The sequence below is a fragment of the Oncorhynchus tshawytscha genome, linkage group LG06 (genome assembly GCF_018296145.1).
Source record: "Oncorhynchus tshawytscha isolate Ot180627B linkage group LG06, Otsh_v2.0, whole genome shotgun sequence".
Taxonomy (NCBI): domain Eukaryota; kingdom Metazoa; phylum Chordata; class Actinopteri; order Salmoniformes; family Salmonidae; genus Oncorhynchus; species Oncorhynchus tshawytscha.
Genome location: NC_056434.1, coordinates 63,866,973 through 63,888,259, shown reverse-complemented (window position 1 = coordinate 63,888,259; position 21,287 = coordinate 63,866,973). Strand labels below are relative to the sequence as shown.

At 42.0% G+C, this 21,287-nt stretch overlaps 2 protein-coding genes across 4 annotated transcripts in view; one reads left to right on the top strand and one right to left on the bottom strand.

Annotated features, from left to right (window-relative positions):
• The window catches only part of plekhh2 (pleckstrin homology domain containing, family H (with MyTH4 domain) member 2), a 63,883-nt gene extending 57,029 nt beyond the window's left edge, over nt 1-6,854 (top strand). For all 3 annotated transcript variants that reach the window (XM_024424540.2, XM_024424539.2, XM_024424538.2), the window contains exons 23-30: nt 114-269; nt 826-923; nt 1,030-1,171; nt 1,384-1,529; nt 1,869-1,998; nt 3,408-3,494; nt 3,613-3,762; nt 3,980-6,854. In XM_024424540.2, the coding sequence (XP_024280308.1) occupies nt 114-269; nt 826-923; nt 1,030-1,171; nt 1,384-1,529; nt 1,869-1,998; nt 3,408-3,494; nt 3,613-3,762; nt 3,980-4,165 (1,095 nt within the window). In that variant the 3' untranslated portion in view covers nt 4,166-6,854. The remainder of the gene's footprint in view (nt 1-113; nt 270-825; nt 924-1,029; nt 1,172-1,383; nt 1,530-1,868; nt 1,999-3,407; nt 3,495-3,612; nt 3,763-3,979) is intronic.
• A 6,569-nt stretch (nt 6,855-13,423) lies between these two features.
• On the bottom strand, nt 13,424-17,864 carry LOC112252863 (tumor-associated calcium signal transducer 2). Its single transcript, XM_024424537.2, has 7 exons — nt 17,566-17,864; nt 16,980-17,081; nt 14,999-15,257; nt 14,684-14,749; nt 14,431-14,593; nt 14,041-14,280; nt 13,424-13,868 (listed from the first exon to the last, which is right to left on the bottom strand). The coding sequence occupies exons 1-7, from the start codon at nt 17,621-17,623 to the stop codon at nt 13,845-13,847; spliced, it is 912 nt and encodes a 303-aa protein (XP_024280305.1). The 5' UTR covers nt 17,624-17,864; the 3' UTR covers nt 13,424-13,844.
• Nucleotides 17,865-21,287: the final 3,423 nt, after the last annotated feature.

Below are 21,287 nucleotides of genomic sequence, written 5' to 3'. Positions count from 1 at the left end.
TACCTTTCCTATGCAACCCTAGTGCACACACACACACACACACACACACACACACACACACACACACACACACACATTTACAGTGTATTTACAGTGTATTGTACCCCATACAGGTAGTGGGCTTTGATGCCTCTACCACAGTGGAGGAATTTCAGTGCAGACTGAACCAGGACACAGGCATGAGGAAAACTGGTCAATCAGGCTTCAGCCTCTACACGGACGACCCTACTGGACGAGAGCTGGAGCACTGTCTACAGGGGGGCATCAAGGTCAGACTGAATAGCTGGCCGCGTTCACAGAATGAACACACAAATAAAATGAAGGAGTTTTCTCCACTTAAAAATGTGGGACAATATCTGCTGTGTTTATTAGAAAAGCACTTAAAGGGCAATTCCGACACTTTTCAACCTCATATTCATTGTCTTGAGCACCATACCAGTGTCTACATATGTAAAAATGGCGTGTTTCTATGATCTGTGATCAAAAAGATGAGATTAAAGGTCCTATTAAATGCTCCTCTAGGGTTTTCTCCAGAGTTTCTAGCCAGAGGGAGGGTATTTTCTTGCTCCCCACATCAACGCGAATCTCATTGTGTTTGAAAATCACCGTTTTTACAATGTTTCAACTTTTGATAATGTCATCGGGCAGAACTTCTTAACCTGATATTTGTTTGTACAGAATGTAAAAAGGTGCCATTTTCACATATGTAGACACTGTTATTGTGCTGAACAAATTGGTGGAATTGCCTTTTCAGGGTTCTTTATTCATTTTTCCCCCCCCAACAAAGCCTTCATCACAAAAGTTGCATGTCTTCCTCTCTCGCAGATCTGTGACATCATCTCCAAATGGGAGCAGGCCTCCAAGGAGCAGCACACGGGCAAATCTGAGAACACCAGGACTGTCAGGCTCACCTACAAGAACAGGTAGATTTGACACTTTACATTCACATACTGTTTGTATGTAGAGATCTCATTCGCCACCAGTCAACCTTTTGTAACACTCTACCTGTGTCTGGGTGTGTGTTTGCAGGCTCTACTTCTCTCCTCAGGTGAGAGGTGAGTCCGAGAGAGAGAGGCTGCTCCTGGTCTATCAGGCCAACGAGGCCATCGCAGCAGGACACTTCCCTGTCAACAAGGAGCTGGCTCTGGAGATGTCTGCCCTGCTTGCCCAGGTCTGTGACGTCCATATGCCTACTGTATATCATCACATAAGTTACACACATCATTGGTGTCTTTTCTCTCTCCTCACTGTCTGCCCATTGTAAATGACATATCATCTATTCTGCTTTTGTCTATGTGTTGAATGGGGATTTTGCAATTGTATTGAATGCCATTGCAGTACCCCTAGCCTGGGTGTGAGCAGTGTCATTGTTTTTGGTCTCAGGTGGAGTTTGGAGATTTTGAGCGTCCGTTCTCCACCCCAGCCAGCCCCAACTCAGCCCAGACCAAGTCCAACCAGACCCTGAAACAGGTACTGGAGAGGTTCTACCCAAAACACTACCGCAGGACATCCACTGAGGAACAACTCAGGTAAGCTGCTAGAATGTGTTACATTATACAGACCTGGGTTCAAAAACGTTTGTCTGGACTTGATTGACGCAAAGGAACCAATAGAATAGTTTTAAAAGTGCAAAGCCCGACCATATGACACTCAAGGGCACGCTAAAGCAAATGCTAAAAGTATTTGAAAGATTTCAAATAGTATTTGGACCCAGGTATGATATTATTTCCTTCTTTACCCAAGTTTCACACACCTCTTGAAGGGTAATTATTACTCTCTCTTGGTCTGATTCAAATACTTTCAGTTATTTATTCATCCCCCTCACACACACTCTGTCATTGATAAACTACCCTCTCCCACCCCCCCAGGCAACTGCGGCAGCGTCTGTCCACCCGATGGGCATCACTCAGGGGTCGAAGTTCATCCGAGTGTGTACGCATCTACCTGACTGTGGCTAGGAAGTGGCCCTTCTTCGGGGCCAAGCTGTTTGAAGCAGAGGTGTGTGTGTGTTTATGTACTGGACAAAGACTAATGATTTTAATTAAAAATACTTCCACATACACATTTACCTATTTGTTGACATTTCAGACGACCTCATCATTGGCCACACTGAGCATTGGGTTTTTTCTATGATCTGCACCACACGAAGAGACAATGTGGTGGTGCACACATTAATATTGGCTCTTTTAGAAACAAAAAAACACCACAGAAATGGCTGTGTGTTGGCTGTGTGTGTGTGTGTGTGTGTGTGTGTGTGCTGGCACAAAATGAAACCCATACATCAACCAGCTGGACAATATACTGCAGGTACACACTTAGCCTTACATAGTACAAGTTAGCCTTTATAAAAAGCCATGATTTAGTCAGCAGTGTGTTTTATCGTCCAACATCAAATCAAATTTTATTTGTCACATGCTCCAAATACAACAGGTCACCTTACCGTGAAATGCTTACTTACAAGCCCTTAACCAACAGTGCAGTTCAAGAAAGAGTTAATAACATTTTTACCAAATGAGCTAAAGTTTTAAAAAATTGACACCCCCCCATCTGTTTTATACACTGTTGCTACTCCCTGTTTATTATCTATACATATAATCACTTCACCCCTACCTACATGTACAAATTACCTTGACTAACCTGTATCCCCTGTATCCCCACACATTGACTCTGTACCGATACCAAATAATAAAAAGTAACACAATAACGGAACAATAACGAGGCTATGTATTGCCTTGCGGTAGCAGAGAGAACAGTCTATGACTTGGGTGACTGGAGTCTTTGACAATTTTTTGGGCCTTCATCTGTCACCGTATATAGAGGTCCTGAATGGCAGGAAGCTTGGCCCCAGTGATGTACTGGGCCGTACGCACTACCCTCTGTAGCTCCTTATAGTCAGATGCCGAGCAGTTGCCATACCAGGCGGTGATGCAACCGGTCAGGATGCTCTCGATGGTGCAGCTGTAGAACTTTTTGAGGGTCTGGGGACCCATAGCAAATCTTTTCAGTCTCCTGAGGGGGAAAAGGTTTTGTCGTTCTCTCTTCACGACTGTCTTGGTGTGCTTGGACCATGTTAGTTTGTTGGTGATGTGGACACCAAGGAACTTGAAGCTCTCAACCTGCTCCACTACAGCCCCGTCGATGTTAATGGGGGCCTGTTCAGCCCGCCTTTTCCTGTAGTCCACAATCATCTCCTTTGTCTTGATCACATTGAGGGAGAGGTTGTTGTCCTGGCACCACAAGGCCAGGTCTCTGACCTCCCCCCTACAGGCTGTCTCATCATTGTCGGTAATCAGGCATATATATATATATATATGTGTGTTCCTTGCATTGAATGAAGATGTTAACCACCTATCACTCTTTCTCTGTGCTCTCCCCTGATTTGTCTCTCTGACCATGTGATCGTTCAGTCCATCACGCCCTCTCCTGAGCAGGGTGCCCACCTGTGGCTGGCAGTGCATGAGGATGGCATCAGCGTGCTGGAGCACAACTCCATTGTAAGCATTTCTACTACCATCTTTTCATCTTTTGGTTTATGCATGTTTTCCTGTGGTTTCCCACTAGTCTCTCTGCTCACTACGCCCATCACTCTCCATGTTCCCCTTTACTGTGTAGAAACTGCTGGTGTCCCACCCTTATAAGAACCTGATGACGTTTGGAGGCTGCAGGCAGGACTTTATGCTGGTGGTAAGCCAGAGCATTGGCAGTAATGCTACCAAAGACAAGCCCACAGAGAAACACCTGTTCACTATGGCCACCTCCAAGGTTAGTGTGTGAGGCACACAAGAACACACTCTCCCTATCCTCCTCTCTCTCTCTCTTCTTAGTCTCCCTCGCTCTCTCTCTCTCACTCTCCGACTCTCTCTCTCTCTCTCTCTCTCTCTCTCAACAGCCATTTCTGATTTCAGAGGCTCAGCTGAACTATGTGCAGGTAGATTTGCACTTATGTAAAGAGATGAAAAGGTTCTGTTTTGTTTTGCAGAACAGGGAGATGACCCTTCTCATCTCCAGTTACATCAACAGTGCCCATCAACAGAAAGCCGCCACCCACCACCTCTCTGCCCCTGCCTTGCTGGTGGCTCAGCCTGTCAATCTCAAGAGCAAAGAGCTAAGGAGTAAATCACCACCAGCGGCGGGCAGACCTAGCAAGGCACCTACTCTCCTGTGATCGCCCTTCTACAAGCTGCAAGAACAGCTACATACATTTATATCAGGCCAGGGGATCAGCGGAGTACGTGGAATCAGGGTTGTGTTCAGTAGGTACGAAATGGAGTGAAACAGTGGGGGGTACAATCTTAACCTGTCCAATAAGAAACAGCCATTTACTTTTCCCATTGCAAAACGTTTTGACACGTTGTGGCATAATGACGCCACCCAGTCTCGTCTCTGATCACGTGACAGGGGAGTGACGAACTCCAGTGCAGAGACTTATGGCATGGTACAGTGGGTACATGGTACAATGGTCCATAGTGAGCTTTTTCTCATCCCTGTGCACTTTAATTCATCCGCTGTAGATCCTTCTGTTCGCTCACCAAAGAGCAAGGTCAGTGTTATTTATTGACAGACAGCCTTAAATTCTAAAGCCTTCTCTAGTTTAAGCTTTTCAATATTTTCTATTGCTTGTTTTATATTTTTTGTAACTTTGTACACAGTTTACTTCCTGCCTTTAAAATTTTGTACCTCTATTATTATAATAATACTTTTAGGGGTGCTTATATTTGTGCTGTTACACACTAATGTGTACTCCAAATGTTTTTTGTTTGTTGCATATCCCAACTCCCCATTAGACACCCACAAGGAGTGGGGTCACGGCCAGGGTCGCCGTTGTATAGCGCCTCTAGATATTTTTCTTCTGTTTTTACTGCGACCTATAATGCCAGTTTCCAACAGAGGACCTTTTTTTGTTGTTCATATTTCTGGGTGTGAAATAAGGTAAAGGAAACCAACACGATCAGCCTATGATATAGCCTTAAATACAAGTGCCATGTAGAACAGGATTATTGAAAGGATATAGGATGACGTTGGGGTTGCTGTTTTAGCCAACTGGACCACTATGGTTGGAGTGGAGAGATGAATAAGCTTCCTTCGTGCAAAGTTGGTTGCATGGACAGTACAGAGATTGAGGAAAGGGAGTGGTGTAAGTGGCTAGTTTGTGGAGACGTTGGAAAGAATGCAATGGAAGTGATTGATGCACATGATTGGGTAAGTGGAAGTGACACAGTACAGTATTGAGAAAGACCGCTTTATGAGTAGTTGGTATGTTAAAAGTCCAATGCAGCCATTTAAAAAAAATCTCAATTCCCATTTCTGGTTAACAATTAAGTACCTTACTGTGATTGTTTTCAATTAAAATGGTCAAAAGGGAACAACAGCAGCTTCTTAGAAAAATGATATTTCTCCAGCAAGAATGTTGCTAGGACTGTCTGAGAGTGGCCTGAGTGAGGGGCCTAATCGGAGGAGCCTAATGGGAGGGAAGTGTAACCTTAAAACCAGCTTTTATTGACAGAGATGAGGGCAAACTCTCTTTGTTATTGGTCTATTAACTTATCTCGCTTGGTGATGTCGATTGGCGGTCCAAAATTCCACCCAGTCAAACAAGCTGAAATGTCAGGCACCCTTTTTAAACAGCCCGTACACTAAAAGGGCATTTTCACAATTTCACAGTATTATTCCAACCTTTATAGTGGGGAAATATATATCAAACACAGGAAAATCATGTTTTAGACTGCACTGCCCCTTTAAAAGATGGTCGAGCCCTATGAAGTGGTGAGGAAATACTGCATCAACTTCAAAACTCCCTTGCTAGTTATACAATCATGTTACTAAGAAATTTGCTGGAAAGTAACTTCAAAATGATTTATTGTTTTGTTGAATAGTCATGACTGGTTTAAGATATCTGTCTTAAGATGGCGGTGACGAAGGATATCAATTGCTGCATTCCAGTGAATTTCTTAACTAAATGATTGTATCACTAGCAAAGGGATTCTGAAGTTGCATTATTTATGGGCTCCCGAGTGGCGCAGCGGTCTAAGGCACTGCATCTCAATGCTAGAGGCGTCACTACAGACACCCTGGTTTGAATCCAGGCTGTATCACAACCGGCCGTGATTGGGAGTCCCATAGAGTGGCATACAATTGGCCCAGCGTCGTCCGGGTTCGGCCGGTGTGGGCCGTCATTGTAAATAAGAATTTGTTCTTAACTGACTTGCCTAGTTAAAATAAAATGTATTTATTATGAAGTTTGGCAATGAGGATCAAAACTAGCATAGTTTAGCCAGGGAAAACCAGCTCGGGCCAGTTGCACATGTGCGCCAATGCACACTAGGCTAATTCAGGAGACTGCGGAAATGTTGATTAAACAGTTCAGAGACTGAAACCATTTTTAAAACTTTTTTTTTTACATTGAATCTTTATTTAACTACACTGAAATGAATAAATCGGATGATTTATATTTAAAGAAAGCGAATCGATATTACAATCCTTAAAGGAGTGCAATTTTTGTATTACAGTGGAAGGAGTTTGGGAGGGTGTGACAGTTGACAAATTGAATTTAAACCAAAGCACAACCCATTTGTTCCATTTTGCATCACGTTACTATGAAGATGAACTGGAAAGCATATTTTTAGATCAGTATGATCATTCATTAGAATCTGAACCCATTTTGAGCTGTATGTTCCTTGTTTCTCGTGCGTGTTTTGCTGTTCATGCTGCGTGTCATTCCCAAAATACAAGCTTATACTGTATGACTTAGGTATTTATTTTGATATGCCATACATTTTTATAAATATATGTAGAATGCATCTTTTCAAATGGTCATTATTGTACAAATATTTAAATAAATGCCATTGGCAAACGGACACCCTTGGAGTTGTGCTTCAGACAGGCATTTGGAATCCCCATAGAGATGGGCCAGGGTTAACCGACTGCCTGCAGCCATTTAAACAGTGTAATTATCCTATTAAAACAGACTTATTTAAAAATATATATATATTAAAAACTGTTCCAAAATATATCTCCCAGTAGTATTGACTGTTGTTCTCTCTTTGGCTGATGCTGTGGAGCTTTCAATAGGGCCTGTCGGGGAACTGACACCCTCATTCCAGGAACAGTGGGCGGAAGGGGAATATCTGACACCCAAACCTGTCTAAACTAGTTAGAGAGGCACTTTGTGTTGCTCAGGAGAGGAGGAAAACAGTAGAAGGAAGAAGAGTTTGAATGGGAAACATAGGGAAAACAATTTGTCATGACTATTGAAAATAGCAATTATTAATTTTTAAGGCTATTTTTGTATATTTGTGTAGTATTTTAGTTTTTGTTTTAAAGAGTAAGAGAAACTCCAGTGAGAAAGGAAATCCTTTGTCAATAAGTAATGTACCAAATGCATGATTATAACACTTAGACAGACAGGTGTCCAATTCATTGGTTAATCGATGTTGACACCTGGAAACATCCAAAAATGCTAATTATATGTAGCCATACTGCTAGTAAAAGAAGAATCTCCAGAAACAAACACCAAACCCAACAATGTGAGTAAGCTGAGACAGGTTTTCAATAGTTAGCTTCTGGTGTTCATAATGTGGAAATGATCTCTTGCCCTGCACCTTTCAAATACAACAAACGTAACCCTTGTCGATTTGGCTAATAATCTCTCTCTCAGATGTAGATATACTATTCAAATCAGATGTTATTTGTCACATGCGATGAATACAACAGGTGTAGTAGACCTTACAGTGAAATGCTTACTTACTTAACCCACAATGCAGTTTTAAGAAAAGTACAGAAATATAAATAAATTAACAAATAATTAAAGAGCAGCAGTAAAATAATAACGAGGCTATTTACAGGGGGTGCTGGTACAGAGTCAAGGTGCGGGGGCACTGGTTAGTTGCGGTAATTGAGGTAATATGTACATGTAGGTAGAGTTATTAAAGTGACTATGCATAGATAATAACAGAGAGTAACAGCAGCGTAAAGGGGGGGTGGGGCAGGCAATGCAAATAGTCTGGGTAGCCATTTGATTAGATGTTCAGGAGTCTTATGGCTTGGGGGTTGAAGCTGTTTAGAAGCCTCTTGGACCTAGAATTGGCGCTCTGGTACCGCTTGCCATGCGGTTGCAGAGAGAACAGTGTATGACATGAGTGGCTGGAGTCTTTGACAACTTTTAGGGCCTTCCTCTGACACCACCTGGTATAGATTTTCCTTTGCACCCCATTATTTTTATTTAAACTTTGCACATTCTTCCACTGCAAATCTACCATTCCAGTGTTTTACTTGCTATTTTGTATTTACTTTGCCACCATGGCCTTTTTTTTTGCCTTTACCTCCCTTATCTCACCTCATTTGCTCACATCATATATAGACTTGTTTATACTGTATTATTGACTTGTGTTTGTTTTACTCCATGTGTAACTGTGTCGTTGTTTGTGTCGAACTGCTTTGCTTTATCTTGGCCACCTGGTTGCCAACTTGCCTACCTGGTTAAATAAAGGTGAAATAAAAAAAATAAAAAAAATAGATGTCCTGGAAGGCAAAAAGCTTGGCCCCAGTGATGTGCTGCAACCTGTCAGGATGGTGCAGCTGTAGAACCTTTTGAGGATCTGAGGACCCATGCCAAATCTTTTCAGTCTCCTGAGGGGGAATAGGTTTTGTCATGCTCTCTTCGCAACTGTCTTGGTGTGCTTGGACCATGTTAGTTTTAGTGATGTGGAAGCCAAGGAACTTGAAGCTCTCAACCTGCTCCACTACAGCCCCTTCGATGAGAATGGGGGTGTGCTCGGTCCTCCTTTTCCTGTAGTCCACAATCATTTCCTTTTTCTTGATCACATTGAGGGAGAGGTTGTTGTCCTTGCACCACATGGTCAGGTCTCTGACCTCCTCCCTATAGGCTGTCTCGTCGTTGTCGGTGATCAGGCCTACCACTGTTGTGTCATCGGCAAACTTAATGATGATATTGGAGTCATGCCTGGCTGTGCAGGGAGTACAGGAGGGGACTGAGCACGCACCCCTGAGGGGCCCCCGTGTTGAGGATCAGCGTGACGGATGTGTTGTTATCTACCCTTACCACCTGGGGGCGGCCCATCAGGAAGTCCAGGATGCAGAGGGAGGTGTTTAGTCCCAGGGGCTGCGGTCCAAACACTTAAAAGACACACCCTCGTCCACTTACCCTCGCCTTATTCCCTTGGGGGAATCCCCGTCACCATCTTGGAGGGCGGTCCAAATGATTAGCCATGATTAGCCCTCGTTTTTAGTCGGCTTTGCTCGTGTAGAATTATATTCGCTCCGGGGCCTGAAACTCCCCACTGCGACGATCGTACATCCGCTAAGAAAAGTCTGTGAAAACTTAAAAACATCAATGGAGAAGTCAACATACAAGTGTAAGTAAAAATTAATGCAAGTAAGTTCGAAATTGGGCTACTAATGCACATGATGGCACAAACACATCTCGTAAAAAGAAAATATGTTTTTGTTAGGCATCTTTTGGAAATTGTAGAAATAAAAACATCCTTCAGAAGTTCCGGCTAGGCAAGCTGACCTTAGATAGATAATTAATTTGCTAGCAATCATACAGTAGGGATATCTTAATAATGATATATTTAATATAAATAGACATGCACTCATAATTGACTGTAGCGCATATAAAGCACCCACAAGCTACCGATAGCTGAAAACACAACGCGAGATGAACGAGTGACGAATATCCAGCCAAGGGTGGTCCATTTAAATATCATTCCTTCCTCCCTCGCCCTGCAAGTGTATACTCGTCATGATACGACATCAGAAGTGTCCACTTATTTTGTGGGCTGAGGGGATAAGTCGTTTAAGTGTTTGCACCGCAGACAGGGTCCTGAGTTTTTAGGGCACTATGGTGCATAGAGAGACTGGTTACCTACAATTCCACTGATGTGCTTTGACCTTAAGGTGTTTGACTTGACATTCTGACACCAACAGCTCTGATAAGAGAGCAGTAAATACAGTTTACCATCCTGAGATGGCATGCCTCACACAAACTCAGTCCACCTATTGGTTAGTAATAGCGTAGAGAATTATGTGGACCTAAACTTAACAAACAGGGCTGATGTGATGCCAAACAGTTTCAGAGCCGAGGTTGACTAACCACATCCATTTTATCCAGAGCAATAAGGGTTAAGATTACAAGATGCTCAAGATTACAGACAGATTTATTTTTTACCTATTCAGCTTGGGGATTTGAACCAGCAACCTTTCGGTTACTAGCCCAATGCGCTTAACCGCTAAGCTACCGAGTGCCCCATGAAACAGGTGGTGTCATATCTACACATAGGCCCTTCTCAATCGACTGGCATGAAAATGCATTCTCAATGTAATGCAATTTATATTAATATGAACACAAGCTCAGAGATAATAGATCTTTCATAAACAATTCAAACATTCAAGCATTCATGGTCATAGCTCATCTGTATGTATTGAATATACCTGGAAAAAATACAGGCATACTTTCAAAAGCCGCTACAAAAGGTATCAATGATCCCATGATAGTAAGTAAGGTCTATAGAGACCAGACACTCAGTGGCATTTCTAACAGAGTATAAACAGATACTGAACGTGTGACTCACATGGAGCAGAGACCAGAGGTGACCACGCCCTATTGAGTCTTTTCACCTGGGGAGAATAACAAAACTGTCTCTGAATGTAAACAAAGTGAAATCAAACCATAGTTGACTTTCTACTGGATTGACTGACATACTCGGGACTTGTGGGCAGTGGGGTCAGAAAGAGAAATACGGGCACGACAGAGAAACTATAGAGAAGATGGAAGCCATTTCCACATAACATGGATTAACAGTCCTATTTGGCAACATATCCAAATACACACCCAGGCAATTAGTTTGTACAGTGTTCAAACATGTCTGATGTACACAATGTGTGTAAACATGCTCAGTGGTTCCCGTTCTTCACTGCTTGAGCTCAGCTGGGATCAAGTCAGAGATGTGTAAATGGGCATGGCTGAGGTTCAGTAAAGTGCCATCACCAATACTAGCCATACAATTATGTTTAGGGGTAACAATGTTTACATATACTTAATAGTATAAATGCCTACATGCAACAATTTCTATGATTTTAGTGAGTTACAGTTCATATAAGGAAATCAGTCAAATTAAATAAATAAATTAAGCCTTTATCTATGGATTTCACATGACTGGGAATACAGATATGCATCTGTTGGTCACAGATACCTTAAAAGAAATGGACCTCAGGATCTCGTCATGGTAGTTCAGTGCATTCAAATTGCCATCGATAAAATGCAATTGTGTTTGAAGCTTGTCTGCCCATACCATAACTCCACCGCCACCATGGCCAACTCTGTTCAAAATGTTGAAATCAGCAAACCACTCACACCCATGAAGCTATACACAAGGTCTGTGGCTGTGAGGCCGGTTGGACGTACTGCCAAATTCTCTAAAAGGGTGGCTTACGGAAGAGAAATGAACATTCAATTCTCTGGCAACAGCCCTGGTGGATATTCCTGTAGTCAGCATACCAATTGTATGCTCCTTCAACTTGAGACATTGTGTTGTGACAAAATTGTATATTTGCTACATGAGGTTTATTTGATCAAATAGAAGTTTTGTAATATTTAGCTTGTGTACTGATACAGGACACTAGACATCCTGGCAACTTTGAAAAGATTGTCGAGATGCCTATGCATATTCACGTGGCTAGTAGCTCTCCACTGAATACAGGCAGCTAACACCCCTCAAATATTCCAATAAGATGTATCCACCAATCCAAAGGAATAGGCAAGCGCTTGACAGCCCGCCATTCTGCTCTGGACAACAAATCCCCATTGCTAGGGTGGCGACAGACAGCATTAAATAGAGTTGAAGTCAGAAGTTTACACACTTAGGTTGGAGTCATTAAAACTCGTTTTCAACCACTCCACATATTTCTTGTTAAATTATAGTTTTGGAAAGTTGGGTAGGACATCTACTTTGTGCATAAGTCATTTTTCCAACAATTGTTGAGTATTTCACTATCACAGTTCCAGTGGGTTAGAAGTTTACATACACCAAGTTGACTGTGGCTTAAACTGCTTGGAAAATTCCAGAAAATTGTCATGGCTTTAGAAGCTTCTGATAGGCTAATTATCGTAATTTGAGTCAATTGGAGGTGTACCTGTTGATGTTTCTCAAGGCCTACCTTCCAACCCAGTGCCTCTTTGCATGACATGGGAAAAAAAATCTATAGAAATCAGCCTAGTCCTAAAAAAAAAAAAAAATTGTAGACCTCCACAAGGCTGGCTCATCCTCGGGAGCAATTTCCAAACGCCTGAAGGTACCACGTTAATCTGTGCAAACAATAGTACGCAAGTATAAACACCATGGGACCATGCAACCGTCATACCGCTCAGGAAGGAGACACGTTCTTTCTCCTAGAGAGGAAAGTACTTGTGTGAAGAGTGCAAATCAATCCCAGAACAGCAAAGGACCTTGAAGATGGAGGAAACAGGTACAAAAGTATCTATAGTGACATAACCTGAAAGACCGCTCAGTAAGAAGCCACTGCTCCAAAACCGCCATAAATTTGACTACGGTTTGAAACTGCACATGGGAACAAAGATTGTACTTTGGCGATATGTTCTCTAGTCTAATGAAACAAAAAAAAATTAACGGTTTGGCCATCATTACGTTTGGAGGAAAAGGGGGAAGCTTGCAAGCCGAAGAACACCATCCCAACCGTGAAGCACGGGGGTGGCAGCATCATGTTGTGAGGGTACTTCGCTGCAGGAGGGACTGGTGCACTTAGATGGCATCAGGAAGTTAAAGCTTGGTCGCAAATGGACAATGACCCCAAGCATAATTCCGAAGTTGTGGGAAAACAGCTTAAAGGACAAAAGTCAAGGTATTGGAGTGGCACTCACAAAGCCCTGACCTAATGCCCATAGAAAATGTGTGGACAGAACTGAAATGCATGTGTGAGAATGAAGACCTACAAATCTGACTCATGTACACCAGCTCTGTCAGGAGGAATGGGCCAAAATGCCCCCAACTTATTGTGGGAAGTTGGGGAAGGCTACGTGAAACGTTTGACCCAAGTTAAAATGTAGAGGCAATGCTACCAAATACCATTTGAGTGCATGTAACCTTCTGACCCACTGGGAATGTGACGAAAGACATAAAACTGAAATAATCACTCCTATTATGCTGACATTTCACATTCTTAAAATAAAGTGGTGATCTAACGGACCTAAAACGGAATTTTTACTAGGATTAAAATGGTCAGGAATTGTGAATAACTTAGCCAAATGCATTTAAACTAAGGTGTCTATAAACACCACACACCTCTAATCTGACTCTGCACAGTAATTTTCCATTGACACCTTAAAAAGTAGTACCTGGCTCAAATGCTGAATCTCTTGGCTTAGAAGAAAAGCAATTGACAAATAGGATCATTTTAAAATCCAGTTTATTTTTAAAAAATCATCAAAAACAAAGTTCATATGAAACCGTACAACCTGCCGGTTCTGTTCTACCTGATACTAAAATTGCACCTACCTGGTGCCCCAGGTCTAAATAAGTCCCTGACTAGTGTGGAACATTTTATTATTGAAGTGGAACTGGCGTCGATGTCCAGAGTCAAGTTTGCGGGATCTACAGCATTCAAACATCTTCATTTAAATCAAAAGGTTACGTTTAAATCAACAGCTCATAAATAAAAATGCTGGGTAGTAGTAATAGTGCTAAATAGATTTGACCAATCCTTTACAAAACGGCATCCCTCAAGTAACAATTGCAAACAGAATGTTATAAAAGGCACAATACAAGGTGTTAATATTTCAGCGTAGAACCAGCTCTGTGGTTAACATTTGTCTACATGGCCTCCATCTCTCTAGGCTGAAAGACACAAGCAACAAAACATCAGGCGGCAATTGTTTTTTTCCAACAGGTTAGTACGGTTTTGATGATCGTAAACTAGTAATGATAGAGAGGGTTGCATTAATAGAACCATGACCACTTTACACATTTCAAGCGCTTAAAAATCAATGAGACCTATTGGACCACTCACCTCTGCTTTGCTGTACCCCCGCTCTCGCCTCCTCGCAAGGTAGAGGACCAGCAGTCCGGCGGCCACAGCCAGGATGACCACCACGATGACGGCGATGACTCCCCCGGTCAGCCTTTTCATGGTGAAGGTGGGGCCCTCCTCGTCTACATAGTACACCAAGATATCCTCCATCTCCAGCTTCTGACCGTCCACACTGGGTTCAAACTTAGCCTGGTCCTTGAACAGTGGCAGCACCTTAACCTGGGAATAACATGGAATATTCACAGGTTAATCTGGGTTTTGACAAAGTTTATTTTAACTGGGAAGTCCCATTGAGGTCAGAAGGCATCTTCCCAACCTTGATCTTTGTTACTTCAGTGAAATCCCAAAGCAAAGAGAGGTCATGCTTACGTCTTTCTCCATGTAGTAAGCCATACGAGACAGGTCGGCCTTGCGGTCTCCCTTCTCCTTCTTGACATCGACAACGATCAGGCGAGCCTCAGGGTCGTACTCTACCTCCTTCACAAAGGTCTTGTCAAAGCTGTAACGGTTCTGGATGGCAGTTGCTATGGCACTGCATTAGGACAAAAGTTCAGTTATTCCACGCAGCAACAATTTACAAGTGCTGTAATATTAAATTCTAGAAAAATAGACATCTACTTACGCCTGCAACTTAGCAGCATCCACAGCGTTGTTCACTGGCTTGTGCTTGAGCTCCAGGCGAACCCAACTAGGAGAAAGGGACAGGGGGTAGATTAGATTTAAATACCTGGTACAATGGCCTAGTCATCAGAATTGAGATGAAGCCTATCACTCTTTGGCATCTCTACCCTTCATATCTCAACTTACTCATCCTGCATGTATGGTTCACATGTGTAGCATAGGCTGTACGGCAAGGCCAAAAACACATCTCGCATGAATGATACTAACCCTTTATTCTAAAATGCATGAGGAATGACAATACACGATAGGCACTTACTATGTCTCCACCAACTTCTCACACCGAAGGCTCTCGTCTCCCTTGTCGGTTCTGCGCACGCCAGCACTGTTGACACACCAACACTCCTTTGTGTTATTGCACTGCTTGGCCCGGAAGGCACCAGTGGTCTCACAGTCTGGGTCGTAGATGCCATCGTTGTCCACAAAGGCAGTCTTGACTGGCTTTCCTCCAGTACGAGTGGACAGGCCTTTCCTAGCACGGTACATCTCTGCCTTCATCAGGAAGCATTTGGGGACCACTGACAGGAGAGGGATAATAAATATTGAAAATAGCACCATCCAAGGACTGACACTTTTCTACCCGTGAACACAGACTGTCGTTGCAGTATTCAAAACAGGAAGTATATAAAAATGTCCAATGCAGTCATCGCAATATCAAATAATTTATGGCTAACAAGTGTGTTCAATTAAATGGTCAAAAGAAACAAATAGCTTCTTAGGAAAGAGCAATTTCTCAGGCAAGAATATAGCTACAACGGTCTGGGAGTGGTGAAAACTGAAAAGTCTTTATTGGCAGAGGTCTTGAAAGCAGGAATCGTTTGAAGACGGCGGGGGGAAAAGGGAGGTGGTTTGTCAAATGGTGGAAAGTGTAAGCCACACACCGGCTCGAGGTCAAATTAAAGTGAATAAGGGTAAATTAGAGGTGGCGAGTGTGGTGAAGTTCTCAGAGCCCGAGGCTTGCACTGATAAAGATTAGTGACAGTAGGAGTGACGTTTTGAGAAAGTAGACACCTGCCTTTAAGCTGATCCACATGTGGTTTCAGGGTAGCTGAAAATGAGTTGGTGCTGTGAATTCTGAAGGTAACCTGAAGTGGTCTTGTGATAGTTGCTTGTGTTTCTGCCGGTCAGAGGGAATGGTTACTGCAGTTGACAGGCTTGATTACTGGAGCAGCCATAAAATGTAAAAGTGGACCAACTGAAGGGGAATATTCCCAGTGTTTGTGATGCTCGTCATTTGGTGCGATGCAGATTGGGTGGCGTGAGCAGTGAAACGGAAGTCTGTTGGATCTTTTGAGTGTTGATGTTGAGTTATTGCCCAACAAAGTGATGCAAGGATATTTCAGTTATCCCATACAAGCTTTTGTGCCAAATCCATTACATTGTTACAGGTGTCAAGGGGGAGGGATCCGGAGAGGATTTGTGAGTAAATCTGTGCCAGTACAGAAGGATACGCTTCAGTAAGATTTGCTTTTTAGCATTCAAAGCAATGGTTATCAACTGTACCACAGGGATGGGACGTAAAGTCGTAGAAAATGTAGGTTGTGGTAGCAGCTGCAGAGAAGTATTTGGGTGTACGAGATTTGAGGTGAAATCTAAATTTGTCACGTGCCGAATACAACAGCTGTAGTAGACCTTAGTGAAATGCTTACAAGCCCTTAACCAACAATGCAGTTAAGAAAATACCCCCCTCCAAAAAAGAGATCACAAATAAAGAGCAGCAGTAAAAAAATAGCGGGCTATATACAGGGGGTACCGGTGTCGAGGTAATAGTACATGTAGGTAGAGTTAGTGACTGCATATGCAAATAGGTCAGAAGAGTTAGTGTGTGTGTTGGTGTCCCATGCTTCCAGGCCATTGGCCTGAGCTGGACCAGACAGGTTTAAAATAGTGGAATAGGGTAGTGGGTTATTAATGTGTAGGGTCAGATGGCAGGGAATCCCCTTTTCTCCAAACAAAGTATAAAATAGTAATAACCTAGTAGGTGGTGGTAATGCAACATTTATTGGTTGCCAGCCACCGTGAAACAGCAGAGGGGTTTGGAACTCATTGGTCAATTAATAACAAAATGTCCTGCCCGGCAGGCCAAAACAGGCTGAATTGTCAGGCCATCTTGTCAAACATCTCTTACATGGGCATTATCATTTTAACCGAGGGGGGGGAAAAAAAAATCATGTTTGACTGCACCTTTAAAAAGTTCCAAATATTAGATGAACGTGGCCTGTTATTGATGAGGTACTTACATTTAGAGCAGTTCAGGTTCTGCATCTCACCAGTTCCCACCATAACGCCACACTGACAAGGGGTGCCATCACATGTAGCCCACTTAAAACTCTCACATGTGCCTGTGGAAGACAAATTAAACAGGTCAAGTCTACATGAGGCTAACCGGTGAAGTAATTGACCTGTCTGCTAGAAAAAAAGCCATTATATGCTAGAACGAAGTGACAAAGGAATCCCCATGGAGGGTGTAATTAAGCCTACCGGTAGAGAACTCGAACCGGTTACACAACAGACCGCTCTTTGCGCACCGAAACTGATGGTTTGAGTGTAACTAAAATTCATACAATTACGTCATTGTAATATTTAAGCAAACGGTGTTATACCGAAAAGCTTGATTAGACCCGCCTGTCTATATGTAGGCAGTTCTGAGCAGAGGGCAATACAATTACCCACGCAATTTACACATTTTAGCCAACAGCCTCCAACTTTTGAAAGTTGGCTAGAGGTCAGGGCTACCAAACATTACTATATGCATTTCTGTTAGAAAACAAAATTATTAGAATACATTTACCTTGTTAAAAATGCCTATTTTAAAAAGCAACTTACATTGAGCTGATGCACCCACTGCGAAAGTCGCAAGAAGAAGTGCAATCCAAATCTTCATAGTTGAATTTGAGAAAAACCGAGAAAAGAAAAAAATGGAGTAAACACCTGAACGACACAAGCGTACTCTCTTCCTCACAGCTACGGCTCGTTCAACCAGTTTACACACTCCAATGATTCCTAGTTCACCAAACGAGCAACGGTATGTCTGCGCAGCACCTGTTTAAACGCTTTCTGCAACAACGTTGTAACGTCTATTGCTATATGATGCTATAGTTAAGAATCGTTTGATTTATAAGAAAGGTCAGTCTCACGACGTCAGCTAATTTACATAATGGGAAAGGGGTGTATTGGGGTATTACCTGGCTCACCTTTTTTTCCGTCTTGACCATATTAGGAATCAATCTCTCTCCCCAACCCTTCTCTCTCTCTCTCTCTCTCTCTCTTTCTCTCTATCTGTGTGTGTGTGAGAGAGAGAGAACAACATGAGTCAAGGGGGAGGGATCTTGAGAGGACTCATGAGAGTAGATCTGTGCCAGTACAGAGGGATATGCCAACAAGTGTTATATGTTTCAGTAATATCGGCATTTTAGCATTCATAGCAATGGTTAGCAACTACCACAGGGATGGAATGTAAAGTCGCAAAAAATAGGTTTTTGTGGCAGAATATATATATATATATAATCAAACTAATAGCAATGAAAAATAAGATGAGGTAATTAGAATATCTAGGCTTTATTGGTAAACTGTTTTGAGGAAATAATCAAGATTTGTAAAAAAATTAAAAAAATTATTTCCCCTACAATGCTCATCCCCTGCTGTTCTCTTCTACACATGCCTTGAAATACCAGCTGTACAGGAAGTTTTCAAACTACAGGCTTCATTGTTGATATATATCATTAGATTCAGTATCATTTAAACAACCCAGGTAAAGTTTTCACACAAAACTGAACCAAAGCTTGAAACAACACTGATCAGTTTTGCTGATGCACTGACTCAAGTCTCCACGGTGATGACTAATTTGTCTATGAGTCACATTTCTCAGATGCATCAGTAAATGCAGTGTGGAAAAGTATTTACTGATCCACCAGTGACAATGTATTTTTCGATGTTAAATTAGAAATGTATTGTACAACTATTGTACAGCATGAATAATCATGATATTTTTCTGAAATAAGATCATATCAAAGCTTTTTATTGACCAGACAATAAAAATATATCAAAACACTCTATTCAAGTGATTGCTCCACCTGGGAATGGAACTGATAAACCAGACAGGTAATGTCCCTTTAAATGGCCTTATTAACACAGTAGACTTACTTTATTACTTTATAACCGAGCATATATTATCTACCTGTAGCCTTTATCTCACCACACAGCTGATTAGCAGGTCTACGAGTGAAGCACCTGCAATGTATCCACAAAGCATCTCAGAGTAGGAGTGCTGATCTATGATCTGTCCTGATCTTATTCATTATGATCTAAAAGGCAAAACTGATCCTAAATCAGCACTCCTACTCCTACTATTTGGACTCCTGGGGCCGTATTCGCAAAGCGTCTCAGATTAGGAGGACTGATCTCAGATCCGTTTTGCCTGTAGACCTTAATGAATAAGAAGAGAGACCTGGTAGCCTAGTGGTTATAGCGTTGGGCCAGTAACTGAAAGGTTGCTAGATTGAATCCCCGAGCTGACAATGTAAGAAGCTGTCCTTCTGCCCCTGAACAAGGCAGTTAACCCACTGTTCCTAGGCTGTCATTGTAAATAAGAATTTGTTCTTAACTGACTTGCCTAATTAAATAAAGGTTAAAAAAAAATACTCTGAGATGCTTTGTGAATGTGGGTCCTGATTCCTAGAGGCACATTCTGTATAGTTTATGCAAAGGCCTTCCTCCGAGAAAACAATAAGTAATCATGATAAATGTAGAATGTAACCCAAATGTAAAATGTCCACATCATATAATTGTGAACTATTCTCCGTAGAATAACACTGTAAAACTCTTACACTTCGTTACAGATGAACCTATCCCGACCAGTGTTCCTTGTCTATTTGAATCTATCCCTTTACAGTGAGGAGGACAAATGAATGCCTCAGGGGACTTGTCCAGTTATTGTGAGAGGAATGATACATAATGAAAAATATGGGTGTTCCCCTTCTCAGCGGTTTAAGATGTCAGAGGGCTCTCAGGTATGTTAGAACTCCTATTGTTTTGGGTCCCTCTGGGAGACAAGAGACAGGAGTGGAGGAACTGGCACACAGCCTGGGTAAGGAAGGAGGAGAGGACACGGTCACATCCATCTCAGAGAGACGGAGAGACACACACCTTACAGCCGAGAGAAGTCTGCACTCTCAGCCCCAATGAAAGCCTCATAGACTCTGAGAATATAGAAAAATATGCGGTGAGTAAATCTCTGCTATGATACCTGTAAATGTCTGATGTCCTTTTTGAGTCATATACATATATTTTTATGCAAGTTGTTGGTGCACTCTGACTTTTAGACACACAAGGGTTTCTAAATGATACATTTTGGAAAGGTTCCTAATGGGTCGTTTCATACTTATTTTCTGTGATTTAGAAACATTTTTGATGGTCATTTTAATAACATATTGCCAAATTCTTCATGTGCTCCGGTGTCTGTGACACTGAGCAGGAAACCCAACATAAAGACATTGTCTGATGACACACTTTTCCCTAGCAAGGTGGACAGAACATTTTCAAAGGCAATCCTTACATAGATTGATTTAATAACATGGTCTATGATGGCTGTGATGTTAGGGTTGTTCTGATGTAATGTACTTGCGACTGTATCTTGCTATATATTTTTCATCTTTTACTTTAAGGTCTCAGGGCACCACTGAAAATGAGAACCTGGTCTCCCCTGATTAAATAAAAGTAAATGCATAAAATTGGTCCTTGACCATATAGTCTTCTAGATTTTTTTAACAATCTATACCCGTTCTTTGGTACTCAGTAAACATATCCGTAACTGAAGGCAATGGTACATGCATGTCTCGTTCACCTTCATTTGCCAAGTTGTGATATGGGTTTGAAACATTTGGGTTTCAACATTGAAACTGGAATGTTGTATTAGAGCAATTACATTCTAATAGATTTCAACTTGAACCATTTCTGGACCTGAAAACAAATAGCCTACACTTCATGGCCCAGTAATTTACCCATAGAGTACAGTGGTTACTGCACCTAATGTTGAAATGTAGGGGTTTGGTAAGAGGAAAACATGACCTTTTAGTTCACTGTAACTGTATAACTTTACTGTGTAAAATAAGGTCCTCTGGGACTTACAGGAGACTGTATTTTTATGTAAAACAACTCACCCCCACCCAGGTTTATACGTATGGAGCTCTGTCCCCACAGGCCTCCACACGGACACACACTAATTGAACCTGGCCTAGAGGGAGTCTTAGCATTTAGCATGTAACCCAATCAGAAAACAGGGATTATTCTTATCCGTTTCCTCTATTCAGTGGGATATTGTTAGGGGACTTGTATTTCCAACCCCTCTGGACTTAGACGTTTCACCTATTTGGATGCTCAACAATACAGTCAAGGACATTCTTTGCACAAACACTAATGGATTCCAGTTCAGTGTCCTTTTTTTTCTTCTAAGGTTTTTCATTTTGTGGACTAATCAAAGAAACAGCAGTTAAAGCCAAATGATTAGTAAAAACATACAGTAGCAGTCAAAAGTTTGGACACACCTACTC